We start from the raw sequence: 20,915 nt of genomic DNA, 5'->3' as shown, positions 1-20,915 counted from the left end.
AGGTCACTATCATGACAAGATGTAGTATTAGAGCTGGGTCCTGTAGAGATAGTAATTGATAAAATTTAAATACGCACACATATACTTTATAGACTGATTGGCCCCAACTTCCCTTTAAATGATAAAACTTTCATAGTTTGTTTAAAATATTATTCAATTTAAAAAATGAAATTTATGGAAGAATTTTTGAAAGCAAATATTTTAAGTTGCTCCTGTAATAAAAATCAGAATCCTTGATTGACCTGTAAAGTACCTAACTAGGGTTTTCAGGAATTAAATAAGTTTTCTTAGCTATTCCATAGTCTGTATTCCTATTCCTCCACTACCTAAATTTTTCTTGTCTAGACTTTAGTTTAGGGCCATAGGGATGAGGTAAGAATATGAGATAGTGTTATTGGGCTTCAAAGAGTTCTCTAACCCTGAAAATGAACATTTTTCCATTATCCCCCTGAAAGCTCTCTTCTCTGATCATCATTCAAGCACTTGTGAAATGTCTTTTGGGGAATGGCTTCAAGGGCCCCAATGGGCCTGTCTTCTCTTAGTTGGCATGTTCTTGCTTTCAAAATAGTCCTCCCTGAAACTTTCAAACCCAGTCACTGGGTTGGAATTTTTCACAACCATGGAATTTGAGCTGTAGACTAAGGACATTCTATATTACTTTGATGGAAACTCTGGAAAGTTTCCATTTATGCAGGTAAGTATTCATGAATTTCCTGTGTTTCTTTAAGAGAAATAGTACTGAAACTAATAACATCAAAATTTGCATTCTTAGAATTCACAAAATTCTATTTTTTAGAATTTGTTTTATTATGAATTTGTTTATTATTCTTCTCTGTCCAGGAAATGAGTATAGTCAACTTACAGTTAACTTAATGGGGCTCATCCACTTGGCAGTTATCTCTTGCCAGTATTTATTCTTTGGATGGCTTATTCTTATCATCCCATGATACAGACCATCAATACTGGCAGATGTGTTCTAGGGGCCTATAAGCTCATTTTAATCTTTGTCTAAAAATCCAGGATTAGATGGATAGATATACAGTAAATTAAGCCATATAGCCCATTATTCAGAGCCAAGCACAAGTGCCTTATGGATTATCTTCTGTTTTGCATTATCTAACTCATTACTTTGCCACATGATAACAACTCAGAAAATACTTGTCAATCCTCATCTCTCCCCCCCCCCCCAATTAATTAGAAATTGATCATATTGTATATTTGGTGAGTAGCACTGAAAATAAGCTTATTATAATATTGGCCATGTGATGGAAGGATTATCTAGGATCAAGCAGAACAGCCTCCCTCAGACACATATGTTACATCTACAGATTGAACACAATGCTATGGTTTAAATATTCAATGCTGGACTATGTTACCAATAGAGAAGAATTACGAGACCATAGAATATGATAGAGAAAAACAACAGATTGATGAAGTGGGGCTCTCTTTATACTTTTACAATGAAACAATCATTTATTAGTTGAATAGGATTGGTCAAAACTAGGTCCTCTAATTTCTGTGAAATACAAGATAAGGATATATTCAAATACTTTCATTTCTGTATGTAGTAAAGGGAGATATTTTGGCTAACTTTGACAATGAAACAATGTATACTATCCTAATTAATGGATCTACTTATTCTTTCCCATGACTTACACAAAAAAAGGGTCAGCACAAACTTTGCTCATCCATTATTTACTTTGTTTTCTGAGATCCACTTTATGTTGAGCCTTCTCTAAAAACCATTGTTCATTTCTTGGTTCTTGATTCATCTCTTAGCACAGTGTCTGGAACATCATAGGAGGTTCTTTTTTTAATTTAGCCTTTATTATTCTTTTTTAATTACTAAAGCTTTTCATTTTAAAAACATATTCATGTATAATTTTTCAACACTGATCATTGCATAGCCCTGTGCTCCAAATTTTCCCCTCCTTCCTCCCACCCTCTCCCCAGATGACAAGCAATCCAATATGTATTATACATATTAAAATATGTTAAACATAGGAGGTTCTTAATAAATATTGATTAATTGATTAATCATGTTCAGGACAAATTTCCAGTCAGGAGTCGCAAGCTTCAGAAGAAGCTAGAAGAAAGCTAAGGGAGAGAATTTTGAATACCAAGTCCAAGTTAACCTACAAACTTTCTCCTTTTTTAATCAGGAAAGCACTATGGGGTATACAGTTGTGAAGGTTGTAAAGGATTCTTCAAGAGGACCATAAGGAAAGACCTCATCTATACATGCCGGGATAACAAGGACTGCCTCATTGATAAGCGCCAACGTAACCGCTGCCAATATTGCCGCTATCAGAAGTGCCTTGTCATGGGTATGAAGAGGGAAGGTAAGGACAGATTGCTTACTGAGAAACAGAGCTTATATTTCTCTAGCATTCCCCAGGTATGACCTATAGATCAGGGTCAATAACCCTATTGGAATCAACCAATAGAATTAAGTAATACCCTAAGGTATGACCAGTAGGCACATGAAGGAAGGGGAAGAAAAGAAGTAAGAAAAAGCAAGAATATGGAAAGAAAAGTACTTATAATATATAAAGCACAAAGACAGAACCAAAACTGTCCTTGCCTTCAGGGGACTTACATTCTGGTGGCTGAGTAGGGAAATACAACATGTACCCTGTTGAGTATATACACTTACCTTATAGGGTTGTTAGGAAAATCAAATGATATTTCTCATACACACACACTATACACACACACACACACATATGTAAATGTGTGTATATATACATTAAAATAAGTTGTGTGGCACAGCAGATAGAGTGCTCTTCCTGAAATCAGGAAGTCCTAAGTTCAAGTCTGGCCTTAGACACTTACTAGTTATTGTGACCAACAAGTCATTTAAACCTGTTTTCCTTAGTTCTTTATTTATAAATGAACTGAAGAAGGAAATGTCAAAAAACTTCAATATCTTTGCCAAGAAAACCTCAGATGGGGTTTTGCGTATGTGTGTATATGTGTATATATGTATATATGTACATATATACACACATATATACATATATCTTTGATACTTTGAAATGCTAGATATAGGACTAATTTCCCATCTCTTTCATTATGAGAGTTAGATTTCTCTTGGCCTACTCCCCAATACCTTTTTAAAAATTAAGTTCCCAGAATAAGACTCAATCAGTTCTCCAATTTAAGGGACAGATAAAATCCCCAAGTAATAATAATTTCTCAAAAGAGGGTAATAGCCCATCATTTAATTTTTTTTGGAGCATAGTTTCCTGTCTTCAAGATCATCAGCACAAAAGAACAGTTGAAGAAGGCATAAAAATTATAATTCTCACATGTGAAAGATGGATACAAGCTATTCACTTGGACTAGCAAATAGTGAGTCATGAATGGAGATGAATCAATGAAAGATTTTTTTAATACACAAAAGAAAATAAAAGAATTTCAAAGAAGACTCAAAAAGTTTAACTATAATTATAAAAATAGAAACCTATTTGTATATTTGTTAATGGATTAATTGCTATTTCATTAAATTAATATATCTTTTGGACATATTCCTTTTAATATCAGAAATAGTTCAGTTTTAGGGATAAATATTATATTCTCATAAACAGCAGCATAAAACCCATTGACTGTTAATGTTGTCTTGACATGGTGATGATCAATGTCAGATTTCAATCCAAATGAAGTTAAGGGCTTAGAAGCTTATTTGACATACAATGATAAAGTATTCTCTCTGTAGTTTTGTCAGACTTATTTAATAATGACATGAAATTTAGATGAGATCTATAAGTTTATTTGTATACGAATACTTTCTATTTTGTATGAGTGAATGTATTAGTCCATAAAAGAATAAGACTATCTTTTATTTTATATGTAGCATCAAAGAGGTTTCATTTCTGATAGAGAGATCTAATACTTTCATACTAAATAAACCAATCTTTCAATAGCTTCTTCATTATCTGGCAAAGACAATGATCATAAGGTTGTTATTTGGTATGGGCAACTTGAATTTGGAGCAAAAATGTCAAGACTACTTAACATTTTACTAGCTTCTATATCTCCACAAAGGGTCTTCCTCTGCTGAAGTATCCATGAATCACTAATCATGAATAATACCTATCTTTATACCTTCTTAATTAGTTCAAAGATCTGCTCCAACAGTCTCTATCTTCATAAAATAATGACTCTTCACTTCACTTCCTTCCTTCACTTCCTTCCTACCTTCCTTCCTTCCTTCCTTCCTTAGCTTCATTCTTTCACCTTTCCTCTCCTTCCCTTCTTCTCCTCCTTCCCTCCCTCCTCTCCTTCTCTCCTTCCTTCCTTCCTTCCTTCCTTCCTCCTCCTTCCTTCCTTCCTTCTTCCTCCTTTCCTTCCCTCTCCTCTCCTTCCTTCCTCCCTCCCTCCACTCCTTCCTTCCCTTCCTTCTTCCTTCTTCCTTCACTTCCTTCTCCTTCCTTCCTCCTTTCCTCCTCTCTCTCCTTCCCTCCCTCCTCCCTTCCTTCCTTCCTTCCTCCCTTCCTTCCCTTCCTCCTTCCTTCCCTTCCTTCCTTCCTTCCTTCCTTCCTTCCTTCTCCTTCCTTCCTTCCTTCCTCCTTCCTTCCTTCCTCCTTCTCCTTCCTTCTTCCTTCCTCCTTCCTTCCCTTCCTTCCTTCCTTCCTTCCTTCCTTCCTTCCTTCCTTCCTTCCTTCCTTCCTTCCTTCCTTCCTTCCTTCCTTTCCTTCCTTCCTTCCTTCCTTCCTTCCTTCCTTCCTTCCTTCCTTCCTTCCTTCCTTCCTTCCTTCCTTCCTCTTCCTTCCTTCCTTCTTCCTCTTCCTTCCTTCCTTCCTTCCTTCCTTCCTCTTCCTTCCCTCCTTCCTTCCTTCCTTCCTTCCTTCCTTCCTTCCTCCTCCTTCCTTCCTTCCTTCCTCCTTCCTTCCTTCCTTCCTTCCTCCTTCCTTCCTCCTTCCTCCTTCCTTCCCTTCCTCCTTCCCTTCCTTCCTTCCTTCCTTCCTCTCCTTCCTTCCTTCCTTCCTTCCTCCCTTCCCTTCCTCCTTCCTTCCTTCCTTCCTTCCTTCCTTCCTTCCTTCCTTCCTTCCTTCCTTCCTTCCTTCCTTCCTTCCTTCCTTCCTTCCTCCTTCCTTCTTCCTTCCTTCCTTCCTTCCTTCCTTCCCTTCCCTTCCTTCCTTCCCTTCCTTCCTTCCTTCCCTCCCTTCCCTCCTTCCCTCCCTTCCCTCCCTTCCTTCCTTCCTCCCTCCCTCCCTCCCTCCTTCCTCCTTCCTTCCTTCCTTCCTTCCTTCCTTCCTTCCTTCCTTCCTTCCTTCCTTCCTCCCTTCCTTCCCTCCTTCCTTCCTTCCCTTCCTTCCTTCCTTCCTTCCTTCCTCCTTTCTTCCTTCCTTCCTTCCCTCTTTTCCTCCTTCCTTCATCCTTTCTTTTCCTTGAAACAACAAATGTATTCAATATTTTACAGTGTAAGTTCTTAACTCCTATACACCATTATTGAAAGTCACATTAAATGGAAAAGAAAATAGAAAGAAGAAATAAGACAGAGAACCAAAGGTTTCTGTTTGGTTCAAACAGAGCAGCACACACACACACATAGAGACACACAAACAGATGTACATAAAGGAAAAAAATCGTACACACAAGCAGGGGGAAAAAATGTATGTAGAAAAAAAGCAAATAGAAACACTTTCTTGGAGAAATAGCCCCATCTTGTGGTTACTTGTATTACTGCTTCCAGACCCATCCTAAGTTATAGGTCTTTTTTCTCCTGACTCAAGAACAGAATTTCACCTCTATTAGAAAGAATATGACAAAATGAAGTCAGGAGTAGATTGGGAGATTATTTTGTTTGTTTTTCCTCTCATCCTAGCGCTCATGCTGTCTACAAGTAAGTTGCATAGGAATATGAATCAGGCCCATTTTACATGGGCTTAATAACTATTGCTGAAGTTGAATTTTATTTATGAGCCTTGAAGGTCTTTCTTTAAAGCTGACCTCAGTGTTTATGACATGGAGGTGACCCTGGATTCTCCAAAGTTATATAAGTGGATCTCAAACCTTAGCTGCTGGTTCTACTAAGCTGGAAAGGCTTCCACCACAGGTGCAACAATGTCCTAGGATTCACCTAGCCAAGTTAAGTTCATTCAGAGATGCAGCCCTCATGGTCTACAACTCATGTAGATTATCTAGTAAGGGTATCTCAGATAGACGGTCTACTTTCCCAGTGGAATTGGGAAAATGTCAGGGATCAAAGTCAATTCTTTAGAACAATTTTGCTCTAACCATGGCTAAGGGTCCCAGTGGATAAGTGCTAGTTTTGGAGTCAGAAAGACTCAAGTTATCTGCTTCAGACACTTTACTAACTTTACTATCCTAGTCAGTCACTTAAACTCTCAGCCATAATTTCATCTACAAAATGGGGATAATAATATTTACTTCCCAATGTTTGACCAAACAAATGTTGGTTTGACCAAATAAAATAGCATGTTTAAAAATCCTTGTAATTTTTAAGGAAGGAAACAAGCATTTATTAATTGCCTGCTATGTGTCAGGTACTGTGCTTAGCACTTTACAAATGTTATCTAATTTTATCCTCTCGACAGCCTTGGGTCAGGGCTCAACACATAGTTACTATATAAATATTTATCTCTTTCCCTCCCTATTATTATCTCCATTTTATAGTTGAGGAAACTGAGGCAGACAGATATTGCCCACGTGATTTGCTCAAGTTCAAGTAAATATGTTTGACCAAAATTGAATTTAGGTCTTCCTGAAGACTTAGCACTCGATCTACTTCTCCATCTAACTGTCATTTAAAAAGGTCTGCATGATAAGATGGTAATGATGATCATAATAATGAGGTTCCTCATTAAAACTAACCTGGACTAGGTATGACTAATGAAATAAAGGGAGAGTCCAACAGGACTTCCTCTTCCTTTTTTATTGGGAATACCAGCCTCCTCAAAGGCAATGATATAAGGATTCTCTTACATCTGTCAGGAAAGCTGGAAATAGATACCAATTTCTTACTATTAGGAGTATCAGGGACAGAAATCAGAGTTGTAAAGTGCTTGTGATTTGGGGAATCCCTGCCAAAGAAATTACAGATCTTTTGAAATAGCAAAGTGTATTGTGAAGTCCAAATTCAGACTTTTCTTGGAAAAGTTTGATTTTTTTTTTCAGTTGAGATTAAAAATATATTCTAAGATTCTGAAGAGGTATAAGGAGCTCTTCTCTCATCAGAGCAATGATAATGTAAAAGAACCAGAAGATTAATTTTTCCTTAAATTAAGAGTCCATGCATGTACCTATCTGGGGGGAAAGGGGCAAGTAATGCCTGTGTATCCTGCTCTGTTCTAGCTGTGCAAGAAGAGAGGCAGAGAAGTCGGGAGAGGTCTGAGAATGAAGTGGAGTCCACCAGCAGTGGCCATGAAGACATGCCCGTGGAGAGGATCCTAGAAGCCGAGCTCGCTGTTGAACCAAAGACTGAATCCTATGGTAACACAAACATGGAGAATTCAGTAAGTATATATGGATGAGGGCCTTGGCTGGCCACTTGGCCTATGTACAAAGTCCCACTTCTGGGTTTACATCTCCCTCTTTTTTTTAGACAAATGATCCCGTCACCAATATATGCCATGCTGCTGATAAGCAGCTCTTTACTCTTGTTGAATGGGCCAAACGCATCCCCCACTTCTCTGACCTCACTTTGGAAGACCAAGTTATTCTTCTTCGAGCAGGTAAAGGGGATGTGGGTTCCTTCTTTTCTGTTTACCTGAGTGCCATTTTTGGAATTATTCTGGAGCTGTTATACTATAGCAGCTAGTTGACATAGTGGATGGTACATTGGACCTGCCATCAGAAAATACTGAGTTCAAATCCAACCTCAATACTTACAAGCTGTGTGATCCTAGTTTGCCCCAATTTCTTATCATAAAATTACTATACCAACTATCTTCCATGGTTGATGAGAGAATAGAGTACGGTAATATCTGTAAAGTATTTGACAAACCTAAGAGAGCTACTTAAGTGCTAATTATATTATTAATCATTGTAATCATTACAACTCTATACCATTCTGGGACCACTTTATATGGAGATTCTTTTTATACTTCAGCATCATTGGATGCTGAGTTCAAGTCTTCATTCTAACACTAAATCACAATCTCAATTAATTCATTTGTAATATAGGAATCACAACTTCTACTCTGCCTCACAGAGTTATAAGCAAAGTGCTTTATAAACTCTAAAGGGCTATGGAAATTTGAACTATCATTCAGTAACTAAAAATCTTTGGACATAGTCTAGGATTTAGTTCAATATCTAGTCCTATTATGTTCAAGGTATTGGACCAAGGGATATGGCATATGCGCAAGGAAATCAGTGCAAAACCTAAACAAAGTGATTTCAAGAGGAACGGAGTGGTAACTGGGACCCAAAGAACAATCTGAAAAGAGTTCATGTAAGGTGGCACACTAGCTGTGCTGTGGAGGAATCTAGAGATTGAGTCAGAGGTGAGGAGGGAGTGTCATCAAGACACGGGGGATCACAAGTGACAAGACACAAAGGCAGGAATGAATATCACCTACTGGGACAGCTAGCAGGCCAGTTTGACAGGGACAGAGAGTGTTTGAAAATAAATAATATGGACTGAGACCACAAAAATGGGTGGGAGTCAGGTTGTGAAGGACATTAAATGTCAGGTTAAAGATTTGGCATTTTGTCATAGAAAGAATAGAGAGCTATAACAGAGAGAGACAGAGACAGAGAGACAGACAGAGACAGAAACAGAGAGAGACACACACAGAGACACAGAGAGACATAGAGACACAGGGAGACAGAGATAGAGAGAGACAGATACAAACAGAAAGACAGAGACACAGAGACAGAGATACACAGAGAGTCAGAGACAGAGAGGGAGAAACAGAGGCACACAGAAACAGAGATAGAGAAACAGAGAAAGAGGGAGGTAGAGAAACACACACAGAAAGACAGAGACACATAGAGAGACAAACAAGGAGAGAGAGAGAGGGAGGGAGAGAGACAGAGACAGAGACACACAGAGAGAGACAGTGACAGAGACATATGCAGAGAGAGACAGACACATACAGAGAGATAGAGAGACACAGACAGAAAGACAGAGACAGAGAGAAACAGAGAAAGAGACAGAGATATACAGAGAGAATCAGAGACAGAGAGGGAGAAACAGAGACACACAGAGACAGAGATAGATAGAGAGGAGGTAGAAAGACACAGAGAGACAGACACATAGAGAGACAGAGAAGGAGAGAGAAAGGAAGAAAGAGGGAGGGGGAGGGAGAAGAAAGAAAGAGAGAGAAGGAGGGGGAGAGGGGAGAAAGAGAGAGAGAGAGAGAGAGAGAGAGAGAGAGAGAGAGAGAGAGAGAGAGAGAGAGAGAATGAGTGTATAAGGGAAAATGTGACAAGATTGGATCTCTATTTTAGGAATATCAATTTGATAACTACTTGAAGAATAGTTTGGCAAGAGAAGAAATCTTTTCATTGAATTCCTCCCTGTAATGAAAAACATTATATATCAAAGAATCAAGTAGCACTTACTACATGTCAAACACTGTGCTAGCCACTGGGGAAACAAGTAGACAGAAATTTAAAATTTATAAGAAACTCACATGTTTTCTTCTTTCATGACTTAATAGGTGTGGAGTGGTGACCCTGGAGAGCTAGTGCTCTTGACCTTCTCAAAAAGAAGATTTGTTTTAATATTATGATTCCAGGAGTTACTTGAGGGCAGAGTAGTTGCTTAGTTTGATACACACTTAGAAATGTCTTCTCTTTTTAGGAAAAAAAATCTCAACCAGTGAAAACTGTATTTAATTTCTGTGAATAGCTTTCTTCTGGCAGGAACAAATAGAAAGGATACCACTGAAAGGAAAAGAAGGGAAACATCACAATATATATGTTCAAGAATTTTTAGTGCTGTTGTTTTTTTAAGCCAGAGTAGGGGTATCAGGTAGTAGGAAAGGAAAACCAAGCTAATTGTAAATAACCCACAACTCCTCTAGTTCTTCTAATAGCTAAATAAAACGGAGGAGAGACTTAGATTGGGGGAAACAGCCTTCAAGTGGCCACACTCAGAAAGACAGTCTTCTGAATGGTGGGATCAACAAAAGCATCATCGATCATTGAATTGGCTTTTCTTTCACTCTGAGGCTTTCTGCAGAAAGCAATTAAAAGAGAGAGCTAGAGCTTCTGATCCAAAAATTCATTAGGTTGCCCTTTCTAGTGTTTATTGTGACTGTGGTTATTGTCATCATTGTTATTATTTCTTCAAAGGAGCCAGGTAAGAACTCTTTTGAGAAGAATAAGGCAGCCATAGAAATTTGTTATTCTTGGGATTTTTTTCCCTCTGTGTGTGTGTGTTTCTTTGTGTTGCATTTGTCCTTAGAAAACTTCTGAAGTCTTGGCCATAAAGGATGTGGAAAGTTTGGACAATGATAAATCTGGCATTAAGTCAGGGACATCCATATTTTTAGAGAGCTTCCATCTTCTCTAGATTTTTTTTTTAGTCAAAGATCTTAAGACCCTGACAGTCCCACCAACAACATAATACTAAGCAGAAAAATGCCTGATTTAGCAAGGTTGATTATTCCTTTTGCTTTTGATTACTCCTATTGTTTTAACATTTTATGCTCATGCTTAAAGTCCAGTTTGCTGGACTTGTCTTTAGAGAACAAGAAAATTATACTATTTGTTTCTCAGTTACATCTATGTAGGTGTTTTGAAAATACGAAGAAGTCCAACAATTTTCTTTAAAAAAAAAAAAAAACTTATTCTTTCTTTCTCTGTTGCTTCCATATTCTGGGCCAATTCTGATGCTGGCATCACAGACCTCTCCTTCTAACTCCTAAGATGCCTTAGACTGGAGAAAAAAATGTCTCATTCTGACCTTTTATTGGCTCTGTTACTCCAAAATTTGATTTTAGGAGTTATTTCAAAGTTGTTTGGATGAGAATGTTGGGAGAGTTCAGTTGGGTTGCTGCCTGTACTTCACATTTTGCTCAGCCAATTTTCTTTTTAATCAAAGGACTTTTGATGACCATAAAAACCACTTCTGTGATTAAAAAAAGGCTTATCACTGAATATAATCTATTTTTGCTCAGAAATAGAGATGGCTTGAATAGTTACTGCAAATCTAGAGGCTAATTCCAGGCAAACTTGTGAAGCACATGGATTTTTCTTTTTCTTTTTTTTTTTTGAAACACATGGATTTTTCCTCTATTGCTACCTCCAGAGTTTGCTTTCTTTGCACTTTTTCTCAGGTACCTATACTGTCTCCTTATCAAATCAAAATCATCTTCCAGGAAAGAATTTGTTAGTAACTAACTATTGACATCTGAGTTTTACTGTCTCACTGGGTCATGGATGATTTGGAAATTTAGGTTTGTCTTCAATTATGAAGTAAAAGATTTTATCCTCTCCAAGTTCTTGCCTTGGCTCCGCCATTGAGCTATGTAAGCTTGGACAAATCCCACACTTTCACGGGGTCTCATTTTCTTCATCTATAAAATGATGGAATTGGATTTAAAGTTCCTCCAGCTCCAAGTCTAATATAGTGTGATTTAAATAAATTTTTAGCATGTTTTTAAAAAGAAGTAAGACACTTCCTTTTAGCCAACAACAGTATAAGATTTTGCCATGACTATAATTATTTTGTATGGCTTTCTAAGACTGTAAGAATTAATTACTAGAAATAAAATGAGGAATTAGCTTCATAAAAGTTCAACATACTGAAACTATGAGATGAGATGAAGAAAGGCAAAGGCATTTGTTTAAGTATTTATAGGATTTGAAATCACAGGCACAAGTATTGTGATGAGCCAGAACAAGGTATTTCTAATCCTACTTAGGGTAGGAAAATGTGTTTTCCAGGTTTGAAATATTGTCTTCCATTTATTTTGTGCTCATTGGAGGCTTTGAGCTTTCACTGTAGTGCATGTGATGATTAATCATATAAGAAATGCATAAATTATATAAAAAGAAAAAATTTCTGGCATTAACATATGCACATTTTTTTAAAAAGTAATATGGAAAAGTGTTCCTTATTACATTTCCCTAATTATTCCACTGTAGAAGGTCAACAATGTTTCTCATCCTTTAATTCTAGATCTAGATGTAGCCCAAGAATATCCTGTGTCTCTTTGATTTTTGAGACAATATTTCCATTTGTTCCTGCTAGATTATTTGTAAACATTTGGTTATGTCTAACTCTTCATGACCCTATGGATTATACCATCCATAGAATTTTCTTGGTAAAGAGAGCTTTGTCATTTCCTTTTCCAGTGGAGTAAGGCAAACAGAATGTAAGTGACTTGCCCAGGATCACACAGTTAGTATCTGAAGTCAGATTTGAACACATGTTTTCCTGACTCTAGTTCCAGCGCTCTCTCTCTCTCCTGAGTCAGGAAGGGATACCTGTATATGAAACAGGAACCTCTCGGTTCCAAAAGAGTTAGAGATCACATCTTCCTTCTTTGTATCCCAAACAGTGTCCAGTGTGGTGTTAGGCAACTATTTGTTAATTGAATGAGGAATAAATTAATTACAAAGAAATTCATTGTATAACTATCATGTAATAGCTGAATTAAGAGAGATTAACACAGATAGATGATGTGGGTGACTAAACATCTATGTATTAAGCTTTATGTTATTTGGGGCACCAAAGAAATTGAATTAGCCTATGAAGTTTTATTTATCTTTTTATCTATTTTATCTATTTAATCTTATATTTCTTTGTTTTCTTAGCATAGTGCCTTGCAAATAGTAAATTCTCTCTGTTTCTATCTTTTTTCTTTCTTTCTCTTTGTATCTGTCTATCTCCTCATCTGTCTATATCCTCATCTGTCTAATGGGTTTGATCAAAACTTCCTCTGGCCCAGAGCTGTTACATGTGAGACTACAGTTGTAAAAACACTTTAAGAAGGTTTAAATATATAACATGTAAATATGTGTAATGTGTTGTTGTCATTATTTCTGGGTTAAAAGGGTTGGCTTGCACCCACCTCCATCTCCTTTCTTGATCTCTCAGGCTGGAATGAATTGCTGATTGCCTCCTTCTCCCATCGCTCCGTGACTGTACAGGATGGAATCCTCCTGGCCACTGGTTTACATGTTCACCGAAGCAGTGCCCATAGTGCCGGTGTGGGGTCCATCTTTGACAGGTGCTTTCCCGTATTCTCCTAAATTTCTGGGTTTAAATTTGTGCTCTGGGTAGGACCTGACAGCACTAAGCTTAAGGCCGCTCTGTGCATAGAAAAAACTTTTTGTGTCTTCAGATGGCAAGAAAGGAAACAAATATATGTGTATTGTACATATAATGTACACATATATATCTATAATGTTATAAGCACAAGTGCATATATATGTATGAATTGTATTTGTATACATATATGCATATGTTTTTATGTATAAATACACATGTATATGTTTATGTGTATACATATACATATACATATGTGTGTGTGTGTGTGTGTGTATGAAGTTAAGTAGTACAGTGAACCTGGAGTCAGGAAGACCTGAGTTTACCTTAATTACCAAATGCTTATAAGCTATATGACCTTGGTAAATCATTTAACCTTTTTTGCTTTGTTTCCTCATCTGTAAAATGAAGAAGGGAATGGCAAGCCAGTATCTTTGCCAAAGTAAATCCCAAATGGGTTAGAGTTGTACATTACTGAAATAAATGAACTACAAATATATATATATATATATATATATATATATATATATATATACACACACACACATGAATGTATATATGTACATAACACATTCATATGGAAATTGATATATATATTCATGTATGTGTATACATTAGATAAAGAGGGATGAACTATTATTTAATTTTTTTATTAAAGCTTTTTTATTTTCTCAACATATGCATGGATAATTTTTCAATATTAACCCTTGTAAAACCTTGTGTTCCAATTTCCCCCTCTTCTCCCACCTCCTCCCCTAGATAGAAAGTAACCCAATATATGTTAAACAGGTAAAAAATATATATTAAATCCAATATAAGCATAAATATTTATACAATTATCTTTCTGCACAAGAAAAATCAAATCAAAAAGGAAAAAATGAAAAAGAAAATAAAATGCAAGCAAACAACAAAAAGAATGAAGATGCTATGTTGTTATCCATACTTAATTCCCACAATCCTCTCTCTGAGTGTAGATGGGTCTCTTCATCATAAGATCATTGCAACTGACCTCAGTCATCTCATTGTTGAAGAGAGCCACGTCCATCAGAATTAATCATCATATAATCTTATTGTTGCTGTATACAATGGTCTGGTTCTGCTCACTTTACTCAGCACCAGTTCCTATAAGTCCCTCCAGGCCTTTCTGAAACCATCCTGCTGATCATTTCTTACAGAACAATAATATTCCATAACATTCACGTACCACAACTTATTCAGCCATTCTCTAACTGATGGACACCCACTCAGTTTCCAGCTTCTTGCCACTACAAAAAGGGCTGCCACAAACATTTTTACACATTGAACTCTTATTTTAGAGGAGACAAATACAATTTGTAATTGTAATTGTAATTGTAATTTGGATGGGGGGAAGAAATGGATATCCTTCATATTTTTCCAAAATCCCAGACTATTTGACCTCTATCTTTATGATATAATTGGAACACACATTTTATCTGCCTACCTATGATGTATCTTTTCCCCATGGAATAAAATTCTAGAATTTTAGAGAATATCTAATCCAACTTTTTCATTTGATATGAGGAAATTGAGATAGGAAGTGACTTTTCCACATTCATACTCGGGATTCATACCAGAGCTGTGATTAGAATTCAGATCTGCCCTCTTTCCCAACTCTGATTTTAACATGACACACTTCAGTCAATTTGAACTGAGTGTCTAATTTGTAGATATGCAGAGAGTTGCAATAATGGGTAAAGGGTCAACTGAGGATTCAGGGAGACCTTGGTTCAAGCCTTGCTTTGAAAAAGAAGGACAAGCAAGAACAGAAGCCTCTGGCAAAAGCTGGTATATCATTCAACTTTCAGAATTCAGTTTTAGATGAAAAGTTGATTTGCACTGATGGAAGAAATTCTTCTACAAGGGAAGTAGTTTGAGTAGTTTGTTAAACAAACAAACAAAATCTTATTTTCAAACAAAAACAAAACAGAACACTTGGCGATGGTAACCCTTTCTGGAAAGAATCAAAATGAAAAGTTGCATTGGCTACATTGAATAAGAGATACAAAAACGATTGAAGATTTGAGCCTCTGCCCTCTGGGACCTTCAATGCCAACAAGAAAGCATCCCATGCAGAGAAGCTGGGAGTGGAGTGGGGGAAGCCAAAGCTGTTTTTACAGAATGATACCCCTCAGTTTTTACCCCTGGATTTGTCTGCACTGGTGCTGGATGTTCTCTGTGCCTGGCATTTTCCCACTGTGCTGATTATCTCTTCTTGCTTCTTGTAACAGAGTTCTCACTGAGCTGGTTTCTAAAATGAAAGACATGCAGATGGATAAATCCGAGTTAGGCTGCCTGCGGGCCATTGTCCTGTTTAACCCAGGTAAGTCCATTGGCCCTCCTAGGCAACTAGTACACCAAGTGTTGAACTTGGAGTTCCAAATTCTAATTCTGCTTCAAGACTTGTCTGACTAGGTGACTCTGGGTGACTCACTCTACCTCTCATCTTTCTCAGGCTTAGTTTTCCCTCACAGAGCTATTGTGAGAAATAAATAAGTACTTCATAAATCTTAAAGTAATAAATAATATTTAAATAATATAAATAATAAATATAAGCACTTTATAAATCTTAAAGTACTATGTAAATACTATGTAAAATCTCTGAATATTACTTCTTTTTTTGATGGGCTCCCAGAACACTACTTGACCTAGTCCTCTGGATCAGCCTTGTTGCCAAGTCAATTAGAAAATAGTTATCTACCACCTGCTTTATGAAGAATATAGTCCTAGGTTGGGAGTGGTGATGGTATAGATGAAGAATTACATGTTCTTTGCTCATATGAAGTTATTTTGATAAGAAAAGGAATTATTTGTTAATAATAATAATAATAAAATGATAAGAGCAATACTAAATTTGTTAGTATTTTATAGTTTACAAAGATTCTTATATTGGATCAACAGACACTGAAATGTCTTTTCCATGAAGTTTTGCTGATCACCCCCACCAAAAATTACTAGTATCTCCCAAATTATTTTGTAGTTATTCTTTATACAGGGCACACATACGTATATATATGAACACACATATATTATACACACCCATGTATGTAGTATATACATATATACATACATAGATACAGGATGTCCCAAAACTTTTGGTGCAAATAGCTTAAGATTGCACCAAAACTTTGGGGATATCCTAAATGAACTCATAACAAATAGATTGTTTTCCATCTTTGAGCTTGTTCCCCAGTACCTTGAACAGTGCCTGCCACCTATTAATTAAATATTTGTTTATTGATTGGTCTTTGGATTCCAGAATTAGTCAGTTGATGGGACTGAACCTAAAGAACCTTCCCAAGCTCCCCCTCCCCAGAATAAGAGTTCAAGATCACTTCCCTGATTCAGTGAGGTAATTGAGAAAGTCTTTGGTGGAGGAGCATTCTAGTTGTAGAATTATTAATTTTAGTTATAGGTATCTTGTGTCTAGTGGATAGAGTAGTGAGCTTGGAATTAGGAAGTCTCATCTTACTAAATTCAAATCTGGCCTCTGATATTTCCTAGTTGTATGACTCTGGACAAGTTACTTACTCCTGTTTGCCTCAGTTTCCTCATCTGTTAAATGGACAAAGGAAATGACTAATTGTTCAAGTATCTTTTATGAAGAGTCAAATATGATTGAAATGACTGAACCACAACAAGAGTAACAACAAGTTCAGCTTCTGCAGTGGACATTCAAAGGCTATTTCAGTGCTTCTTAAGGATTATAGCAATTGTGTTCCAGTCCTGGTCAGATAGGCAGACATATACTTGGGACAATTTGAAGGTGTGGGAAAAGCCTTTGACCTTTCCCCTCTCATCTCTCCCTACTCCAAATAAGAGAATCTCCTCTTCTCAACCTTTGGACTTTGGGGAAATCCCCAAGGAAGCAAGGAAACAATTGTTAAGTGCTTCCTAGCATCAAGCCAAGCATTTTACAATGCTCATTAGGTCTTGACAACAACAATGGGAGTTAGTTCTTATTATTATTCCCATATTATAGATGAAGAACCTGAAGCAAACAGGAAGCAATTGATTTGTACAGACTCACACAGCTAGAACTTATTTGAGACCACATTTAAACTCAGATTTTCCTGACTGCATCCACAGTGCTCTTCCCATTGCTACACCAAGTGAAACAGAAGAGATTCATTCCTTTGAGTTAAGGCATTGTTTCTAGAAAACCTATATTAAGATATAAATTTCATAAATGAGCAGGTAACACATCAAGGAACTAAAACTTTAATACCTCATACTTTAACATATCTTTAATATCTCAGCACCAAATTATTAGGTAGAGATCTAGCAGTAGAGAAGAGTCAAACAAAGAGATGGGGATAAAGGCATGAAGGCCCAGAAATTTAAATAACAACCCCTCTCTCTCCGCCCCCCCCCCTCGTCCTGCTAAAGGGTCAATACAAATGGTCAGCTGCTTTAGACTCCAGTTTCTTCCAGAAGCATGACCTGATCTGTTCTTTTTTCAGATGCTAAGGGTTTGTCCAACCCCTCTGAAGTGGAAGCTCTCCGAGAGAAGGTTTATGCTACCCTTGAAGCATACACCAAGCAAAAATACCCTGATCAGCCTGGCAGGTGAGTCAACATCTGCATGTGAGTTGGCAGCTCTGCCCAAAGAGCTGAGTTCCCAGAAATTTCCTATGTTTTTGGAAAAGGGAAGGCAATGGGGGGTGAGAATGGAAGGAACTAGATGAAATTGATCCTTATGGAAAATCCTTGGCAGAGATGGGGTAGGTGGGAGTTTAGGGGTACTTGTATAGGGGAGGCAATCTTCTACTTAGGGAGCTATGTACTGTGTGCATCAATATCTTCCACTGATGTTTCTTTTGTTTTGTTTTGCTTTGCTTTGCTGGAAGTGAAAAGCTCTATGGGAATTTCACCTAGATGTATGCTTTTAAAGGTGTAAAGAATTTCTAGTATAGAACTCTCTCCCCTGATACCGACTGGCAACTCACTTATAATTTGTGGTCTTAGAACTATCTAGGGAACAGGGATGTTAAGTGATTTGACTATTATTATACAATTTATTTGTATATGCTGATGACACAAGACTTGAACCCAAGCTCTCCTGACACAGAAGCTAGCTCTCTATCTACTCTCATCACATTGCTTCTTCCATTATAGATGGGGTAAGGTCTAGCTATCATCATAGGTATCACTGTTATGGTCTAACAGGTTTGGTGTCTTAAACCAATGTTCATATAAATATAGTTTGCCTAAGGGAGCTCATTATTATTTTATTTACATGATTACGTCTATTAAGTTATTGTCCCATCATGATTTCATTGGATGATTCCAAACCTTTTCTCAACCCATTATTCCTTACTTGGAACACTTTTCCTGATCTCTGCTTTCTCAAATCCTTTATACCACTTGCTGTCTAGAGGAGGGGGAAGTAAGGGAGAGAGGGAGAAAGATTTGGAACACAAGGCTTTGCAAGGGTGAATGTTGAAAACTATCTTTGCATGTATTTTGAAAAATAAAAATCTATTATTATAGAAACAATAAAAAATAGACTTTCCTCAAGTCTAAATACCAAAGTACAACCATCAAAAAAATCCTATGTTTCCCTGGAGACTTAGCTCTGATCCAAAATTCCCATGAAATGGGCCATATGTTTGTTCCTCATTCTTGATCTCTAGAGTTTAACATTTCTCCTTAATATATTTCTAAACTTTTTTTTGACCCACAGCTGTCTCCTAGGAACATATCATGGAAGAAGCTATTTGTTTCTGCTTACAAATCATCTATATGCTGCTTTATTATTGTTGGGAAATAGAATGAAATGATGAGGGCTCTACCATTTACCTTTGTGACCTTGGCCTTTTGTTCCCAAAGGGAAACATGAAACCATGAAGATGATACCCTGATATTCAAGTGAATTGGATATAGGTGAGGAGGGCTGTGCAAGGTCACCTGCCTCACTTTCTCGGAGCCATCTGAGGCCAGTGGCAAGATATACATCAAGATGCCTGAGATGACCCTCTTTCTCTCATTCCCTCCCTTCCTTCCTTCCTTCCTTCCTTCCTTCCTTCCTTCCTTCCTTCCTTCCTTCCTTCCTTCCTTCCTTCCTTTCCCTCTATTCTTCCCTTCCCTCCTCTCTCCTTCCCTCCCTCCCTCTATTCTTCCCTTCCCTCCTCTCTCCTTCCCTCCCTCCCTCTATTCTTCCCTTTATCTATTCCTTCCTTCTTTCCTTCCTTCCTTCCTTTCTTCCTTCCTCTTCTCCCTCCCTTCCTCCTTCCCTCTATTCTTCCCTTCCCTCCTCTCTCCTTCCCTCCCTCCCTCTATTCTTCCCTTTATCTATTCCTTCCTTCTTTCCTTCCTTCCTTCCTTTCTTCCTTCCTCTTCTCCCTCCCTTCCTCCTTCCCTCTATTCTTCCCTTCCCTCCTCTCTCCTTCCCTCCCTCCCTCTATTCTTCCCTTTATCTATTCCTTCCTTCTTTCCTTCCTTCCTTCCTTTCTTCCTTCCTCTTCTCCCTCCCTTCCTCCTTCCCTCTATTCTTCCCTTCCCTCCTCTCTCCTTCCCTCCCTCCCTCTATTCTTCCCTTTATCCCTTCCTTCCTTCCTTCCTTCCTTCCTTCCTTCCTTCCTTCCTTCCTTCCTTCCTTCCTTCCCTTCCTTCCCTCTTTCCTTCCTTTTTTCCTTCTTTCTCTCCTTCATTCCCTCCTTCCCTCCTTTCCTCCCTTTGTCCACATAGGGTATTACCTAGAAATGCTTTTAAAAGTATTTTTTGGTCTTTTTTACCTTCACACCTTCCCAATATATTGGGGTTTACTGGTTGGAATTCTTTCTTAAGGTCCAGGCTTTAAATTAAAACTAATCTGATTCTAATTGGTCCCAAATAGATCCTAGGCCAAGCCCCATTTGGTCATTATTTGGGTCCTCATTGATTCAGTTTAAGTGCAAATAACAGTCCTTTCTGCTTTGACCAGAAACCCTGAGAGTCTTCCCCTCCCAGATTCATCATTCACTTATTTAGATTTTCTTAGATTAAGCTAAAAAGGAGATTTTTGTCTAGTTGCTAACTAGCCTTAATCATTAAATGGGCACAGCCTCAGTCAAACGGAGATCTGTGGAAGACCTTAGCTTAAAAAGCCAACCTCTCTCATTTTACCCAGGGCCATCTCCAGTCGTCTTGATCTCTATCTGGCCACTGGACCCAGATGGCTCTGGAGGGGAAAATGAGGCAGGTGACCCTCACTTCAATCCAATTCACTTGCATGTCATGGTGTCCTCTCCTCATGGTCATGGTTCTCTTGGAGAAGGAAAGACAAACAATAACCTCTGTGACCTTGGGCAAATCACTTGACTTTTGTGAGTCTCAGTTTTCCAATATGTAAAATAGGGAGGTTGGATTTGACTGATTTAAAGAATTTTGAAGCTCTAAGTCTTTGGTCTTATGACCTTTGAAGTCTCTTTCAGACCAAAAGTCCATGCAGGGGTCCTCAAACTACCGCAGCTGAGGACGATTATCCCCCTCACCCAGGGCTATGAAGTTTCTTTATTTAAAGGCCCACAAAACAAAGTTTTTGTTTTTACCATAGTCCAGCCCTCCAACAGTCTGAGAAACAGTGAACTGGCCCCCTATTTAAAAAGTTTGAGGACCCCTGGATCCTTATGAGTGAGGATGTGCTTTCACCTATAGCCACTAGGTGTCAGAGTAGATAGTGTTGGGTTTGGAAGTCACACACACTTGGAATTCAAATCCC

The 20,915-nt window shown here is 37.8% G+C and overlaps 1 protein-coding gene across 2 annotated transcripts in view; it reads left to right on the top strand.

Moving 5' to 3' along the window:
- Positions 1-20,915, top strand: part of RXRG (retinoid X receptor gamma) — a 224,968-nt gene that overhangs the window by 198,786 nt on the left and 5,267 nt on the right. For both annotated transcript variants that reach the window (XM_031936808.1, XM_012547621.2), the window contains 6 exons: positions 2,163-2,342; positions 7,321-7,481; positions 7,571-7,700; positions 13,025-13,157; positions 15,445-15,536; positions 17,677-17,782. In XM_031936808.1, the coding sequence (XP_031792668.1) occupies positions 2,163-2,342; positions 7,321-7,481; positions 7,571-7,700; positions 13,025-13,157; positions 15,445-15,536; positions 17,677-17,782 (802 nt within the window). The remainder of the gene's footprint in view (positions 1-2,162; positions 2,343-7,320; positions 7,482-7,570; positions 7,701-13,024; positions 13,158-15,444; positions 15,537-17,676; positions 17,783-20,915) is intronic.

The sequence above is a fragment of the Sarcophilus harrisii genome, chromosome 4, assembly GCF_902635505.1.
Source record: "Sarcophilus harrisii chromosome 4, mSarHar1.11, whole genome shotgun sequence".
In the NCBI taxonomy this organism is placed as follows: domain Eukaryota; kingdom Metazoa; phylum Chordata; class Mammalia; order Dasyuromorphia; family Dasyuridae; genus Sarcophilus; species Sarcophilus harrisii.
This window is presented reverse-complemented; position numbering and strand designations above follow the sequence as displayed.